This window comes from Odocoileus virginianus, chromosome 17 (genome assembly GCF_023699985.2).
Source record: "Odocoileus virginianus isolate 20LAN1187 ecotype Illinois chromosome 17, Ovbor_1.2, whole genome shotgun sequence".
NCBI lineage: Eukaryota > Metazoa > Chordata > Mammalia > Artiodactyla > Cervidae > Odocoileus > Odocoileus virginianus.
Genome location: NC_069690.1, coordinates 39,609,334 through 39,626,603, shown reverse-complemented (window position 1 = coordinate 39,626,603; position 17,270 = coordinate 39,609,334). Strand labels below are relative to the sequence as shown.

The following is a 17,270-nucleotide window of genomic DNA, read 5'->3' as shown; positions in this document are numbered from 1 at the left end:
TGTTCTGTCTGTTTCCTCTTTCACCACAATTTCTTTATCCATTCATCTGTTGATAGATATTTAGGTTGCTTCCATGTCCTTGCAATTGTAAATTAGTGCTGCAATGAACATTGGGGCAGATGTGTTTTTTCAGTTAAGGTTTCCTGAGGGCATATGTCCAAGCAGCTCAATACCAGAAAACCAAACAACCCAATCAAAAAGTGACCAGAAGAACTAAACAAGTGAAATGTTGTTCCTAAACCATGAAAGACGACAGGATTCTTGGCCTCTGGAGAAGAATTCAATCCGGGGCCGGTGACGAGGTTTGATTGCTCAGAGCTTTTGTTTCATAAAGTTTTGTTAAAGTATAAAAGAGATAGAGAAAGCTTCTGTCATAGACATCAGAAAGGAGCAGAGAGAATGCCCCCTGCTAGTCTTTAGCTGGATATTACATAGCTACTAACAGTCTGCTAATCAGAGAAAGGAAATGTCTCAAAACTCAGAGAATGGCACCAGGCCCCTCACCCACCGCATGCATTTTGAGATAACATTGGCACCAGGTGAGTCATCCCGGGCCATAAAACGATTGACATGAATCTTGAAGAAAGGCAGTTTTCCAAGCAAATATATAGTTTCATTAACATAGATTAGGAGAACAATGTATGAGTAAAACATACTGGCTTGTCAAGTTGGTTCTGAGTCTTAGGTGGAACTGACTTGAAGACAGAGTCTAGGGTAAATGCATAGTACATTAACATAGCTTAAGACAAACATCTCCATAAGAAAAATGCCTTGGTCAGCTCAAGGTTTGAGAAAAGTTAAGTTCAGGTGGAATCAGGTGTCATCATGGCAACACAGAATTTTAAGAGAAATCTCTTTTTAAATTTGTATCGAGAAGAGGGAAAAAAATCTTAACACTTGTTGTTTGCTTCCTCCTGCCCCTTAAGAGAGAGATAAAAAAATGTCTGACATTTGCAGCCTACTTCCTCCATTTGGAGACCGCTGGCCTTCCTGCCTGTTACCCTCTCACAAGCATTTCTCTAAAGAAGACATAAAGATGGCTAATAAACACATGAAAAGTTGCTCAACATCGTTCATTATTAGAGAAATGCAAATTAAAACTACAATGAGTATCATCTCACACCACTAATGTTGGGACCAATAAGCAGGACTTTCCTGGTTGTTCTTTATGTTATTGTAATAGTTTAGGGTAATTGTCATGGAGGAAGTTGCTTTCTTAGTGTTTTATAGAGAGGCTTCTGTAAATTAATATTTGATCTTTTCCTTAATTGGGTCTAGTACTTAAGAATCTTTCCTAGAAAGGAAGAAGTCAGGAATCATCACCAGCAGCATTTCTGGTCCTGTGACATCATCTGGTCATGGGGTAGTTCCTGCTGGCTCTGTGAAAGTCAGAACTGTTCTCCCTTCTCAGCTTTTCTCCTTTGGCTCTGCTTAGATTGGGATGTGCCTCTAAAGGGTGGGGATGCTGATGCTTTCTGTGATGAATGAAGCCTGCTTGAGTCCAACGCTGATCCCTAGAAACTTGTGTTCAAGTCTTCCACATCCGTCCATATCTGGGACAACTTACTCAATATGTTTCCCAGTTTTATCAGAGACATTTAGGTAGAGAATGGTTTGCACAATGGTTTTCATGAGAAAATCAGCACCAAAGCAGGAGACTAGAAGCAGGCATAGAAGCAGTACACTGGATTTCAGATAGCATCAACCAATTAATATTCCATCCCTATTTTGTAGCTGGGTCAGTGATCTGGGGTGAGACCTCCAACTTATGCATAGATTTTTTTAAATTGATGCAAATATAATGATAGCCAAGGTATATTTGAATTTGGTAATTTACATATTTTAACAGATGTTGAATGCATGAGATATAATTACTTAAATTTTTTCCTGTGTAATTCTCTCCCTCTCTCTCCTCTAGTTACAAATGTAGGAGTGTAATTGTCATGTCATAGGGAAAGAATTTGGGCTTCCCTGATAGCTCAGTTGGTAAAGAATCTGCCTGCAATGAAGGAGACCCTGGTTCAATTCCTGGGTTGGGAAGATCCACTGAAGAAGGGATATGCTACCCACTCCAGTATTCTTAGGCTTCCCTTGTGGTTCAGCTGGTAAAGAATCTGCCTGCAATGCAGGAGACCTGGGTTCAATCCCTGAGTTGGGAAGATTCCTGGAGAAGGGAAAGGCTACCCACTCCAGTATTCTGGCCTAGAGAATTCCAGGTACTGTATTGTCTATGGGATCACAAAGAGTTGGACAAGACTGAGCTACATCCACACACAGAGGGAAAGAATATAGTCAACAATATTAAAAAAGAATAAAACAGTATTTTAACATTTCACTACCAGCAGAATTATATGCTCTCCTGTCTATTATAAGCTTTCTGAATTCTACTGGTATGTGTCTATCTTATTTTTATAAATTGAGGTATAATTGTCATAATACATTATATTAGTTTCAAGTGTAAATCATAAGGATTTGATATTTGTATATATTGCACAATGATCACCACAATAAGTCTAGTTAAACTCCATCACCAACTACAGTTACAATTTTTTTTTGAGTGATGAGAACTTTTAATATTTACTCTCTTAGCAACTTTCAAATATGCAATAGAGTGTTATTAACTATAGTCACTACTGTACATTACCTTCCTCATGAGTTTATTTATAACTGGAAGCTTGTACTTTTAACTCACTTTACCCATTTTGCCCACCCTCCACCACCCCACTCCAACTCTGGCTACCATTAATGTGTCCTCTCCATCTGTAAGCTCAGGTTTTTGTTTTTTGGGGTTCTTTTTCATTCCAAATATAAGTGAGATTATATAGTATTTGTCTTTCTCTGTCTGACTTGTTTCACTTAGCATAAAGTATTCCAGGTACATTTTTATTGTCACAAATGGGAAAACAGCTTATATTTTACTGCTGAATTGTATTCCATTGCATAATACATAACATATTTTCTTCATTCATCCATTGATGGACACTTTTGTTGTTTCCATATCTTGCCTATCGTAAATAATGCTGCAATGAACATGTGGGTTCTTATATTGTTCCCAGTTAGTGTTTTATTTTCTTCAGATCAATACCCAGAATTGGAATTGCTGGATTGGATGGTAGTTCTTCTTTTAATTTTTGAGGAACAGGCATAATCTTTCTCATAGTGGCTGCACCAATTTATGCTCCCACAAACAGCCCATAAGAGTTCTTGTTTTCTCCACATTCTCACCAAGACTTGATGTAGCTCATCTTCCTGATTATAGTCATGCAAAACCATGAGGTAATAAATCATCATGGTTTTGAGTTGCATTTCCCTGATGTTTAGTAATGTTGAGCAACTTTCTAGTAACTGTTGGCCATCTGTATGTCTTATAAGAAAAAAAAAATGTCTATTCTGAACGTCTGCCCATTTTTTCAGTCAGATTGTTTTTGGGTTTTTTTTTGCTATTGGGTAAAGAGAGTTCTTTATGTATTTTAATATCAATCCTTATCATGTATATGATTTGCAAGTATTTCCCCCCAATCAGTAGGCTGCATTTTCATTTTGTTCACTGTTCACTTTACTGTGTGGAAGCTTTTTTTCTTTTTGCCATACCAAGTGGCTTTTGGAATCTTAATTCCTGGACCAGGGATTCAACCCAGGCCCCTGGCTGTGAAGCACAGAGTCACACTCAGTAGACCACCAGGGAATTCCCGTTTTTTGGTTTGATGTAGTCCCACTTTACTTTTGACCTTTGTTTTTAGTGTCTTTTTAAATTTTTTTTTAAAGCACCAAGACCAATGTTAAGGTCTATGTTTCCTCCAGAAATTTTATGGTTTCAGATTCATCTTTAATCCATTTTGAGTTTTATTTTCTTTTTGCCAGTGTTGGTCTTCATTGCTGTGTGCAGATTTTCTCTAGTTGTGGTGAGTGAGAGCTACTCTCTAGTGGAGGTGTGCAGGCTTCTCACTGTGGTGGCATCTCTTTGCAGAGCACAGACTCGAGAGTGCAGGGGCTTCAGGAGATGTGGCAGGTGAGCATATTTGCTCTGAGGCATGTGAAATATTCCCAGACTAGGGATCAAACCCATGTCCCCTGCACTGGCAGGTGGATTCTTGACCACTAGACCACCAGGGAAGTCCATTTTGAGTTAATTTTTGTGTATGGTGTAAGATAATAGTTCAGTTTTACTCTTTTGCAAGTGGCTGTCAGTTTTTTCAACACCATGTATTGAAAAGATTTTCTTTTCATCATTGTATATTCCTAGTTCCTTTGCTATAAATTAATTGGCTGTAGAATGTATGGATTTATGTCTGGGCTCTCTATTTTGTTCCATTATGTATGTGTGTTTTTATGCCAAACCATACAGTGTTATTTACTATAGTTTTGTAACACACTTTGCCATCAGTGAGCATTATGTCTCCAGCTTTGTTCTTCTTTATCAAGATTGCTTTGGTTATCTGAGTTTTCTATGTTTCCATACACATATTATACTTTTTTTTCTTATTTTGGTGAAAATGCCATTGGATTTTTAATAGGGATTGCAGTGAATCTGTAAATTCCTTTAGGTAGTAAGGGTATTTCAACAATATTAATTATTCTAACCCCTGAGCAAAAAATTTGTTTGTATTTTCTTCAATTTCTTTCACCAATGTAATATTATTATAGTTTACAGTGTTTACACTGTAGTTTGCAATGTTCTTTCATTTCTGATTTTATTAAATTTGACTCTTCTCTTTTTCTTAGTGAGCCTAGATAAAGTTTTTAGTTTGCTTACCTTTTTTAAAATAAAAACAGCTTTTAGTTTTGTTGATCTTTGCTCTTGGTTTCCCCCTCCCCCTTTTTAGTCTCTGTTTCATTTATTTCCACTATGATCTTTATTTCCTTGCTTCTACTCACTTTGGACTTCCTTTGTTCTTTATCTAGTTCCTTGAGTATTAACTTAGGTAGTTTATTTGAAATGGTTTTGTTTCTCAATCATTCATTGCTATGAGCTTCTCTTTTAGAACTTCTGTTTCTGCCCCCCATAAATTCTGGTATGCTGTAATTCCATTATTATTTGTCTCAAGGTATTTTAAAATTTCTCTTTTGATTTCTTCTTTGATTCATTGGTTGTTCAGTTGCATTTTATTTAATCTCCACACCGTGAATTTTCCAGTTTTCTTTCTAATGTTGGATACTACTGTGGCTTCCAAGTACACTTTTTATAGTTTCAATCTTTTTAAACTTATTATGAGTTTGTTTAGTGAGCCAACATATGATCTATCCTGAAGAATGTAAAATGTGTGTTTGAGAAGAATATGTATTATGTTGCTCTTGAAAGCAATATTCTATATATGTCTGTTAAGATGGATTTATATATGGTGTCATTTAAGGCCAATATTCCCCTGTTTATTTTTTGGTCTGGATGATCTATCCAGTGGTGAAATTAATGTCCTCAAGTGGAATATTAATGTCCTCAACTATTATCATATACCTGTCTACTTCTTCATTAAGTCTGTAAATATTTGCATTATATTAATATATTTAGGTTATCCAATAGCATAAACATTTTGACCACAAAATTCCATAAGCAATTCTATAATTAGTGTTTTCCAACAAAAATGCAAATATATAAAAATTATGTAAGTAAATATATATTTATATGTAATATTTATTTATATATTTATCAAAAGACATACAGAAATGTTTTTAGTTAAACTAGTTTAACATCTTTACTTTTTCAATAGTCTCAAACTGCAAACTATAGATATATGATATAATATTTTTGGATGGAAAGCATTTTATAGCTGCAATTTAGAATGCAGGGAGCTTTTTTTTGGTCCTTAGGTGTTGTCCAGCCACTCATGCATTCATCTTCATCAAATATTTGTAAGCATCCAGTGTGAGAAAGAATATCATCTAAAGAAATGTTCTTTGACCTGAGAATGTGATGACCGAGTAGAAAGAATTAAGTATCTTCCTGCAAAATATATTATGCACCAAAGAAGTCTCTGAATGGATTCTTGCATACTCAGAAATCTGCTCTGATTCACACACCCCTCTCGTTGAGCATAATAATTTTATCTATTCCATAAACTAATATGCCAATTTATTAACCACAATTGGGCTTCCCTGGTGGCTCAGCTAGTAAAGAACCCACCTGCCAATGCAGGAGACACAAGATACATGGGTTCAATCCCTGAGTCAGGAAGATCCCATGGAGAAGAAAATGGCAATCTACTCCAGTGTTCTTGCCTGGAAAATGCCGTGGGCAGAGGAGCTAGAAGGCTATAGTCCATGGGGTTGCAGAGAGTTGGACACAACTGAGCACACATGTGCACACAAACACATTAATCATAATTATAACTATAATAACTATAGTTTTGACAGTCTATTAGATCGGTCATTTCTCTGTGCAGGAATATCTAAAAGGAAAGTCAAGTAGTAACTAGAAGTTTATTTTGTGAGAACAAAGAATCAAAATAAGTATTAGGAACAACAAAATGTTGAGTAGTATCCCATGTACTCATGTCAAACACGTGGTCTTTCCTAAGGGACTGGAAAACTCAGGAGCAGGGCCCCTCGCACCTGTGCATTGTCAAACCTTGTATGTGTGCCTTTCCTGACTCTGAACTTCCATGGCCAACTATCCCATCCCCATTTAAGAAACACACATTCATTTTTCAAATCCTCTTCAAGCTTGAAGAAATTCTGCTAGTCTTGATATCACATTTTCTCTCTAAAGTGTCTTTGTATAAACTGGTTCTAATCTATTTATGTCTGTAAATGCAACTTTAGAGGTGAAATCCTGTCAACTGCAGTTGATATGACTATGTGTGGAAAAAAATTTTTTTAAAGCCCGTCTATTGATAAATGTTTAGAAATAATTAGGAAGTTTGGTTATAATATCAACACACATAAATTAATTATGTTTATATATGTCAGAAATATTGAGAAATTAAAATTTTAAGTTGTACCCTATAGTAGCATAAACTATCAAGTAATTAGAAAGAAATATAATAAAAATGGGAAAGACCTCTACAGAGAACAGTATAAACACTTTGACCAAGCAGTTCTACTTGTAGATATTTATCCAACAGAAATGTTTATATATGTGCAGCAAAGGACCTGTTCATAACAACATTACTTTTATTATCCCCAAACTGCAACCAATCCACATATATATCAATAGTAAATAAATAAAATGTATCATATTCAATCACTGAAAGATTATACAGCAAGAAGAATGAATGAACTACCCGAAAATGACAGGGATGAGTGTGACAATCATAATATAAAGGGAAAGTGACCAATTCTGTAGTATTGAGAGTTATATTTGAAAGGGATGGGGTTAAGTTCTATTTCTTAACCTGATAATAGTGACATGTGTTCACTTTGAGATAGTTTATCAAGTTGGAGATTTTCTCACATGAGAAATGGAAGAAATAATTTGTGGGGGATTGTATGAGCTCAGAATGAATAATACATATCAAATGCATATGTGTATAAATCCTTACATCATGAATACTGTTGTTGTGTAGTAGCTAAGTCATGTCTGACCCTTTTTCGACTCCATGGACTATAACCCTCCAGGTTCCTCTGCCCATGGGATTTCCCAGGAAAAACTACTGGAGTAAGTTGCTGTTTCTTCCTCCAGATGCTGTATAATAACAAAAAACACAGTATGGGATGAATAGTGGCACAAGATTTATTTAGAAATCCAGGTAAAATTCCCTGAACCTAGAGAGACAACTCAAAGTGATTATGAAAAGAAGAAAGTAAGATGCAAAAATAATTGGTATATTGAAAAGATACATGATTATGAAGATAAGTATTAGAAACTAAAGAAAAAGTCTTGAGGATTTTTTCCCTAAAATACATGTACCAAGAAGGTGAAGATCTAGATTTCAAAGTCAAAGTCAAGATGCTCCATTATAATGATGCAGGAAGTTGGCACATGACCCACACAGATAGGAAGGGGAGAATCAGGGTGAAGTCCTCTACATTCCATCAGGCTGATTCAGAAGCTTGTATATAGGTAGATGAATAACAAAAAAAAGTAGTAATAGATAGCTGGCTTTAGCATCATTTGGAAGTGAATTTGTCCTAGGAACAGCAAGGTTGATTTGTGAGATGGTAATTCTTTGGTGAGGTTTTCAGCAGCAGGAAGGCTGGCAGCAGGTGGACACACAGCTGGGGTAGCAGCAGGTGGTCCTGCAGCAGATGGGGTGGCAGCAAGACTGGCAGCAGCTGGATCTGCTGCAGGTTTGTCCACAACGGCTGGACCCACAGCACGTGGGCTGACAGCAGGTGGTCACACAAGCAGGTTTGCAGCAGGTGGTCCTGCAGCAGGTGGTCTGACAACAGACAGGGCGGCTGCAAGGCTGGCAGCAGCTGGATCCACAGCTCTGGTCTTGGCACCCAGGCAGGCAGTAGCACGTGGGGTGGTAGCAGGTTCTATGGCAGTACACGGGTGCACAGCAAGCTGGCTGGCAGCAAGGCTGAGAGCACCTGGACCCACTACAGGTTTGTCCACAGCTGCTGGACCCACAGCAGGTGGGCTGGCAGCAGGTGGTCACACAAATAGGCTTGCAGCAGGTGGTTTCAGTGGTTTGACAGCAAGTTTGGGGGCAGGAGGGCTGGCAGCAGGTGGGCTGACAGCAGGTGGTCACACAAGTAGGCTTGAGGCAGGTGGTCCTGCAGCAGGTGGTCTGACAGCAGGCAGGGCGACAGCAAGCCTGGCAGCAGCTGGACCCACTGCAGGTGGGCTGACAGCAGGTGGTCACACAGGTGGGTCTGCAGCAGGTGGTCCTACAGCAGGTGTTTTCACTAGTCTGATAGCAGGCAGGGCGACAGCAAGGCTGGCAGCAGCTGGACCCACCACAGGTGGGCTGACTGCAGGTGGTCACACAAGTAGGTCTGCAGCAGGTGGTCCTGCAGCAGGTAGTTTGACAGCAAGTTGGGGGGCAGCAGGACTGACAGCAGCTGGGCTCATAGCAGGTGGGCTGGCAGCAGGTGCTCCTGCAATAGGTGGTCCTGCAGCAGGTAGGTTGACAGCAAGGGGAGCAGCAGGAATGGGTCATGGTGTCAGGTGTGGAGGGGTGGCTTCTGAGCAGAGACAAATTTCTCAGAATCTGAATACCTCTTCTCTACTAGACCTTTTATACTCTGGTTCCCCAATTTAGGACCAATGAACAGAATTTTCCTTGTTATTATTTATAACATTTTTCATGATCCATGGAAAATTGCCTAGGGAGGAAGTGTTCCCTGAGTATTATGAATCTTCTGAAAACAGGATTATTTTCCTAGTTAATATTAAACCATAGGAACTTATTTCCAGAAACAGGAGAAATCATCAACATCCATACCCTTATTTAAGCATGAATCATCATTTCTCAAGACAGAATTCATCCTTTTGTCACCTGTCAGTTCAAGATAATTTGTAGATTTCAGAGCCATTGTCCCCACCTACATTTTCCTCTTGGAGCTACTTATTTTGGGATTCACCCCTCAAGATAGGTGAAACAAAAGTGATGAATTCAGCTCATATTTTAACACATTCTGAATTAAAGTTGCTTTTTAACAAGTCTTTCATCTATGCCACACAAAATTCAATGATAGATAAATCTATGAGTAGGAAGCTTTTCCACTTGGTATCTCATTTCCTAAGAACAAGGGACTGAACTCACTATATTAAACATTATCTTTCCATGCTCAACTTCAAATCTGCTGACAGACCTGATAACAAACTTGCTCTGGGGACGTTATCTTTATTATTTCCTTATTCCCTTTATTTAATGGCAAAGGGAAGAGTCTCAAAGCAGTTAATTTGACAACTAAAATATTTTTCTTTAAAGAAAGGCTATGGAGGACAGCAAAGTGGGTAAAGATGGGCAGGTGTTTTCACTAGTCAGATAGTAAGTTGGCAAAGGAAACCATACCTTTGATGATGATCATTTGGTAGTGTATACGGGAATCTAAATAGAATATGGTACAAGCAAAACTCAATGTTATAAGCCAATAAAAATATACAAATGTCAATAAATTATAAACATGCAGGAACAAAAGGGACACCAATGACTCAGTGGAGCAAAGCATAATATTTTGGATACTTAGCAATTTCCATATTTGTAATCTTTTGAAAGAAAGAGCATATTTATTTCACTGATTAACACTGTGGTTCCTGATACTTCATTTGCTCTGGCTTAACTGCAGTTATGGATTTCTGATGCCTCTGCTGCTGGGCTTCCTGATCTTGGTGGCGAAGTTGTATATAAACCCCCTGTTAGTAGATCCAGTAAATGGGTAATAGCATTACCAGTTCATCTGGTCTAATAATCTGCTGCTGTTCATTGAGTCAGAATGGAATCATAGCAGAAGTGGGATGGGTTGAATATCATCTTTCCCTTCTGTGCCTCTGTCCTGAGAATGGCTCTTAGAGGGTGGGAATCAACATGGATTCACTTGAATAAAGGAGAACTCCAAGTTTACTAGCTTGAAACTTGAACTAGAAGTAATTTGTAATAGGGCTGAGTAATTGGGATGTTGAGATGTTGGTTTGGAAAAGTGATCACCTCTATTTTGAACAATCTGAAGTCATGTGCCTTAAATCCAGTTATATTGCTTAGCTTCTTCATAAGTTATGAGTGTGTTATATGCTGATTTTGCCACCAGCACTTTGCTATAGTGTATTGAGTTCTGAGTTTTGGTGCATTAGTTTATTCATGTTTGGATTTAATTATTGTCCAAATAGCAAGAATTGTGATTGTGTGTCTGTCTTGGGTACAAGAAGTTAAATGTCTTTAAAGCTAAAGAATGATAATGTTCAGAGTATCAAATAACACATTTTGGAAAGTATAAGAGAGAGTAGATGAGATGAAGATGAAATAAGAAAAGAAAGGCAAATGCTTCTTTTTAGGGATAAATGATTAAATAAAGATATGTAAGCATACTCTTTAAATACCAAAGCTAACCAGATGTTGCATCAGAATGTCTGATAATTTCCCTTTAAACATGATAAACAACAGCTAGAAAATAATCTTGGACATGATCACATCTCCTCATCAGAGTATACAACAGGATTTGGGAGAAGACTTCCATTTGAGAACCTCACTCTCCTGGAAACCCAGAACCCTCTGACACCATGGTCAGCTCCTGTTGCGGCTCCATCTGCTCTGACCAGGGCTGTGGCCAAGGTCTCTGCCAGGAGAACTGCTGCTGGCCCAGCTGCTGCCAGACTGCCTGCTGTCACCCCAGCTGTCGTGTATCCAGCTGCTGAGACTCTAGTTGTTGCTGCCCTCTGTGGCTACAGTTCCAGTTGCTGTGTCCCCAGCTGTGCAGTGTCCAGGTGCTGCTGCCCAGTCTGCTGCCAGACTACCTGGTGTCTCCCAGCATTACAGATTTTCTTGTTGTTGAACTTCATTCCTCACCCCAGCCCTGAGTCAACCACCAGTATTCCAGTGTATTCATCTTTTTTTTTCTTTTCATTTCTTTTGTCCACAGCATCTGGACTGGCTCTGATCTGTCACTGTGTTTGTCCATCCCATCGATCGTGCCACCAAGAAACTGTTTTAAAAGAAGCAGTTTAAACTGAGTACCACGGGGAGACTCTCCAGGTTCTGTGCCTGTTACCTTGACATTCAGGCAGATGATCAAATGTCTACTCTAGTTCATGGGGACAGGCTCCTTATCTCATGACTGCTGTGCATGACCTGGCCTTTGCAGTGAGTTCTGTGTGATGGAACAACTACATGTCCATAAACACTTGGTATCAGAAATATTTTTGGCCCTTTATTTTATTTAGTGTTGATTATGAACTGGAGATAAACTTGTATTTCTGTCATGTGAACAAAGAAAACTGATTTTACATATCAATCAAATCCTGTATCAGAGAAAATGCTAAATAATGACTTTCCCCCCAAAAGTAGATTGTCCTCCTTGCCGGCAAGTTTATTGAGAGAAAACAAGAGCTTCCTTTTTACTACAGTTGAATTATGGACCACCCTTCAAGGTCCTTTGGGGAAGCACTAAGTCAAATGTGACCCAATTCCCATCCCAATGTAACTCACAATGAAATCTTGGATTCAATAGGAAGACACAGGTCAGGCAGAGTGTATTGGTGATATTGGTGAGAAAGAGAAATCATTCTGTTGGAGACAGGTAATGTATAAAGATGGATTCTTAGAAATAAAATGTGTCATGTGTGAAAATTTAAGGAATAGTGTACAGTTTACAACCACATAAGACAAAGTGAAGGAGTGAATCAGAAGAAAGCAGAGTGTCTATATTCTTATAATGTAATTATTACTTTAAAACTACTCCCTCAAAACACATTATAATCATTTTAAGAAGGAGGGATATTTCCTAGCTGTCTTCCTGCCTTCAGAAAGAACACCAACCATCTCCAAACAAATGACTGTAGAACTGTGGCCCAATTAGATAAAAATTTCTAACACGTGTTCTTGTCTTCACTTTGTGACTTCTTACTGATATATGAATTTATGTCTATATAAATTGTAGCTTTCTTGCTATCATAAATGCTTTCAAGCTATGTTGAAACTAAGTGCAAAAAACTATTATACCTGGTGAAAATTTATAAAACCACAATTATAGCAGAGACTTTAACACCTTATTTTAGAATGGTCATTTGAAGGAGGAAAATAAACAAGGAAATAGAGAATGTGAGCAGAACCATTACCAATTTAGATGTAATTGATATTCATATGCTCTCTCTCAGGTGACTCAGTGGCAAAGTATCTGCCTGCTGAAACAGGAGCCACAGGAGATGCAGGTTCAATCCCTGGGTCCGAAAGATCCCCTGGAGAAGGAAATGGCAACCCACTGCAGTATTCTTGCCTTAGAAATCACATGGACAGAGAAGCCTGCCAGGCTATAGTTCATAGGATCAAAGGAGTTAGACATGACTGAGCATGCATACCTGACAAATTTTCATATATATATCTATATATCTAGAGTATGTTCACAAACATATAGACTACAAACAAAACTCTTTTGGCAGAATAATACAAACTTCTATGTCTTACCCAAATGCAACGAAATTAGACTTAAATAACTGAAAAACAACACAACCAAACATGTTCATATAGTTTTGCTTTCTTTTTTACCTTCTTCCCTCCTTTTCGAAATTTTGTTTAAAAAACAATGTGTGTCTATATGGAATAGGGATGGTCTGTTTTGCTGTAAAAGTGTACTTCATTTTCCTTATTAAAATAATGTAAAAATTATAGAAAAGTTGCAAGAATAGCTAAAGAAGTGTTCCTCATGACAAAATGATGCTCTGTAACATGGACCCTGGTGTGTATTTTCTACATCAGAGACATTCTCCTCCATAGTCACAATACAGTTCAATTTCAGACTTTCATTCTTACCAACAATGCTGCAAGGATCATTTTGAATTTATATCCTGGAGCTCCTGCTTATGTGTATATGTTGAATATGTTTCTATAAGTGAAATTGCTCAATAAAATCTTATAGTTACTGCTGAATTACTTTATAAAGAATTTACTCCAGCTTAGACACCTAAGATATGAAAATATCTGTTTCCTTTTAAGCTCTCCAACTTATTAGAGTTTAAAAAATTAGATACTTTATATTTGTCATTTCATTTTTTTTTTCCATTTATTTTTATTAGTTGGAGGCTAATTACTCTACATCATTGCAGTGGTTTTTGTCATACATTGAAATGAATTAGCCATGGATTTACATGTATTCCCCATCCCGGTCCCCCCTCCCACCTCCCTCTCCACCCGATCCCTCTATGTCATTTCAAACTATTCACTGTTGTTATTCCCAGAGCCTAGAGCAGGACCTGGGACATAATAAGTGTTCAATATTTGGTTTACAAATGGATAAATTGTTCAATTAAAATTTTCAAAATTATAAATGAGACTGAAAATCTTTTAAAACCTTAAAAGGCGTTCATATTTCTTTTTCAGTGAAATGACTGTTAATATCCTTCCCTCAACTTTCTATTTGCTTGTTAGCCTTTTTTTTCTTACTATGCATGCATTAAGAAAATTAGGTCTTTTGGGTTATATTGGTTAACCCATTTGTTATTTACTTACAGCTTGCTCTTTTGTAGTCTTTTGGTTTTGTTTAAAGCTTTAAAATGACTAATAAGACATTAAAATTTTTCTGCTCTAAATTTTTTTAATCTTTTCCTTTATTGTTAGTAAGTTTTCTGTCTTAGAATAGCCTCTCCACTTTTTTAAGAAAAATGCCTCCAAGTACTCCAGTATGTTCACAGTTTATTTTTCTCAAACTGTTTTTAGAGAACAAGCCCCACTTGAGAGCTGGTATGAGACACAGCTTTAAGGATGATGCAGAGTGTTGACATTTAAATGATGTATTATATGACAACCAATTAGATGAAGAAGATGAAGAGTCTTTGAAATCAGATGATACATGTAAGAAAGAAGATGAAATGTGAGTCAAGAGGAAAGACTAGATTGGATGAACCACAACACAGAGAAAGGAAAAATGCATTCTACTCAACAAATAACTAACATGATAATTGCCTATCTACTAAGGTAAACAATAACAGGGAAATAGCCCTTAACATAGTGACAGTAGTCCCTCAGGTGGGTATAAAAGGGGACATGTTGCAATGAGACTTCCAAACTCAAGAATCTCACTCTCTAACCCACCTAGAATCTCCACCCTCCGACACCATGGTCAGCTCCTGTTGTGGCTCCGTCTGCTCTGACCAGAGCTGTGGCCCAAGTCTCTGCCAGGAGACCTGCTGCCAGCCCAGCTGCTGCCAGACCACCTGCTGCAGGACCACCTGCCGCCCCAGCTGCGGCGTGTCCAGCTGCTGCCGCCCCGTCTGCTGCCAGACCACCTGCCGCCCCAGCTGCGGCGTGTCCAGCTGCTGCCGCCCCGTCTGCTGCCAGACCACCTGCCGCCCCAGCTGCGGCGTGTCCAGCTGCTGCCGCCCCGTCTGCTGCCAGACCACCTGCCGCCCCAGCTGCGGCGTGTCCAGCTGCTGCCGCCCCGTCTGCTGCCAGACCACCTGCCGCCCCAGCTGCGGCGTGTCCAGCTGCTGCCGCCCCGTCTGCTGCCAGACCACCTGCCGCCCCAGCTGCGGCGTGTCCAGCTGCTGCCGCCCCGTCTGTTGCCAAACCACCTGCTGCCGTACAACTTGCTGTCGCCCCAGCTGTGGTGGATCCTTTTGCTGAAATCAACCATGAACCAGTCACTATCACATTAGTGTGGACATGTCATTCATTTTAAATTTTCCTTGTTTTAAATGATCACCAGCTTTAGTACCCTGTGGTACCACTAAGCCACAAGCAAAAGGGCCCCCATTCTGCATTCAGGACCATTCTTGTTCCCCACAGATCTCTTCCCTGCATCTAACCTCACGTGCATGATGCACTATAACTAAACCTCCAAATATCTGACTATTACACTTGCCTTGACCTTCTCAATCATGTTAACTATTTCTAAATAACAGTATCTTGATATAATAAATCCGTGTATTCTTCTTTAGTTATTTCTGAGAGTTGGTTTCCTATTTATTTTCCAGCATTCTTTTTCTCAAGATGAATAAAAGTGTGGGTTTCTATGGCCAGGAAAGAAAACTTGTTTTTCAAATATCGCCTAATGCCTGTATTATATAATAGAAATGACTTTATATATTTTCCCAAATAAGATAAGCCATCCTACCTAACAAGCAATAATTTTCTTACCAAGTCAGTAAAATGATCCATCCCTGGGCATGCTCTTGCACTGCTGGGCTCTGGAGATCATTCCAACATGTGTGAGGCATGGTTGCTTCCTATCAGGAGCTCACAATCCAATACTGGAGTTAAGAGGACCCTCCCAGGTAGGTAGAATATGTTGGGTAATATTCATGAGAAGGGGGAATTTCTGTGTGCATGTGTACATGCTAAGTGGCTTCAGGTGTATCTGACTATGTGAGACCCCATGGGTTGCAACCCACCAGGCTCCTCTGTCCATGGGATTCTCCAGGCAAGAACTCTGGAGGGTGTTTTCATTTCCTTCTCCAGGGGATCTTCTCAATCTCCCAGCATTATTATCAAATTTCTAATGTAATTATTAAGTACACCACTCTTAGAGAATCTCTGTTAAAACTCTAGCTCTCCAAAATCACTTACCACTCCTTAAACCTGTCTCTGCCTTTGTATGTGTCAGCATTTCTGGCTCAAGTTCACTCTCAAACTGTCTCCTTCTTGTTATTCAAGGTCCATGTCTAACATCACTTTTGTGCATCAGTTTTAGACAGTTAGTTACTTCTCCTACCATATGGAGGTTCATAACACTTGATTTTCTATATAGAATTATTCTTTGTGCTGTAACTATTTGTTTGTTTTTCTCTTTCCCTACACACACTGAGTTTTTCAAAGGCAAGGATTCTATGATTTATTCAACAGACACGTATACAGAGCCAGCTCTTGGCCATGCTGTGAACAAAGCATGGGGATTATAATAAAGACCTATTAGTATCTTGATAGCAAGCTCTGGAAAAGTGATAATAAAGCAATGTGAAACACACGAGGAGCATGCTCCTTGAATATTAGAAGAGGACTAGGGAATGGTGATTTGGGTGGAGAGTATCTGGAAGGGTTTATTGGAGGAAATAATGACAACTAAGTCTTAAAGAAGAAATAGGATGGTGGTTCATGCATAATGCCTAGAACAGAATAGGAGGCTCTCAACCACTGTTTGTTGAATAGATGAGTGACAATCTACAGCAATATGGGACTCCAGGTTTATAATTCTATCAAATCCAAAAGAGACCTTTCAAGGGGTACATTTATAACCAAGATCTTGCAAACATGGGCCTGATGTTGTAATTCCAACTATAGTCACTTGGGGATTTTTTAGGCCTCAACCTAATCCTTATATGACCCTGAGTACATTCTGAACACTGAAAACTGTGGGGTCAGTGACTCACTTTCACTCTCAGGAAAGTAATTCCTTGCTAAGGGTATTATACATTCCTGAGAGTGTTATAGGTCAGTGCAATAATCCATCACTTGGTTGACGTAGTACCTGAATCATTAAGAAAGGATTAGGACAATGTCCTGAATGTCTCCGACATTCTTTAAGTCTCTTCCTTTGACATTCATACAATAAAATCTAGTTAATTTGGGCACATCCCACTTTGGACATGTGTAGCTTATTTTTCCTGACCTGCATTTCTATAAAATTTGGCTTCTTCCATAAAATGATTGTTTGTAAGGCAAATTAAAGTGAATATAATTACAGAAGATATATTTAACTCAATGTGGACCTACTTAGCACTAATTATGAATGAATCATATCAC

General features: G+C 38.7%; 2 protein-coding genes across 5 annotated transcripts; one reads left to right on the top strand and one right to left on the bottom strand.

Annotated features, from left to right (window-relative positions):
* Nucleotides 1-7,652: 7,652 nt before the first annotated feature.
* Nucleotides 7,653-9,075, bottom strand: LOC110152869 (keratin-associated protein 9-7-like). The gene has a single exon (XM_020916687.2). It carries the CDS (start codon nucleotides 9,039-9,041, stop codon nucleotides 8,115-8,117), a length of 927 nt encoding a protein of 308 aa, XP_020772346.2. The 5' UTR covers nucleotides 9,042-9,075; the 3' UTR covers nucleotides 7,653-8,114.
* Nucleotides 9,076-11,101: 2,026 nt separating this feature from the next.
* Nucleotides 11,102-15,466, top strand: LOC110152866 (keratin-associated protein 4-1-like). Of its 4 annotated transcripts, none has more exons than XM_070478439.1 (3): nucleotides 11,102-11,207; nucleotides 11,269-11,338; nucleotides 14,702-15,466. In XM_070478439.1, the coding sequence occupies exons 1-3, from the start codon at nucleotides 11,102-11,104 to the stop codon at nucleotides 15,153-15,155; spliced, it is 630 nt and encodes a 209-aa protein (XP_070334540.1). In that variant the 3' UTR covers nucleotides 15,156-15,466. The 4 variants fall into 4 exon arrangements, with proteins under 4 accessions (XP_070334540.1, XP_070334539.1, XP_020772339.2 ...); XM_070478438.1 differs by having other exon boundaries at nucleotides 14,690-15,466; XM_020916680.2 differs by lacking the exon at nucleotides 11,269-11,338 and having other exon boundaries at nucleotides 11,102-11,221; nucleotides 14,712-15,466.
* The last annotated feature ends 1,804 nt before the right edge of the window (nucleotides 15,467-17,270 follow it).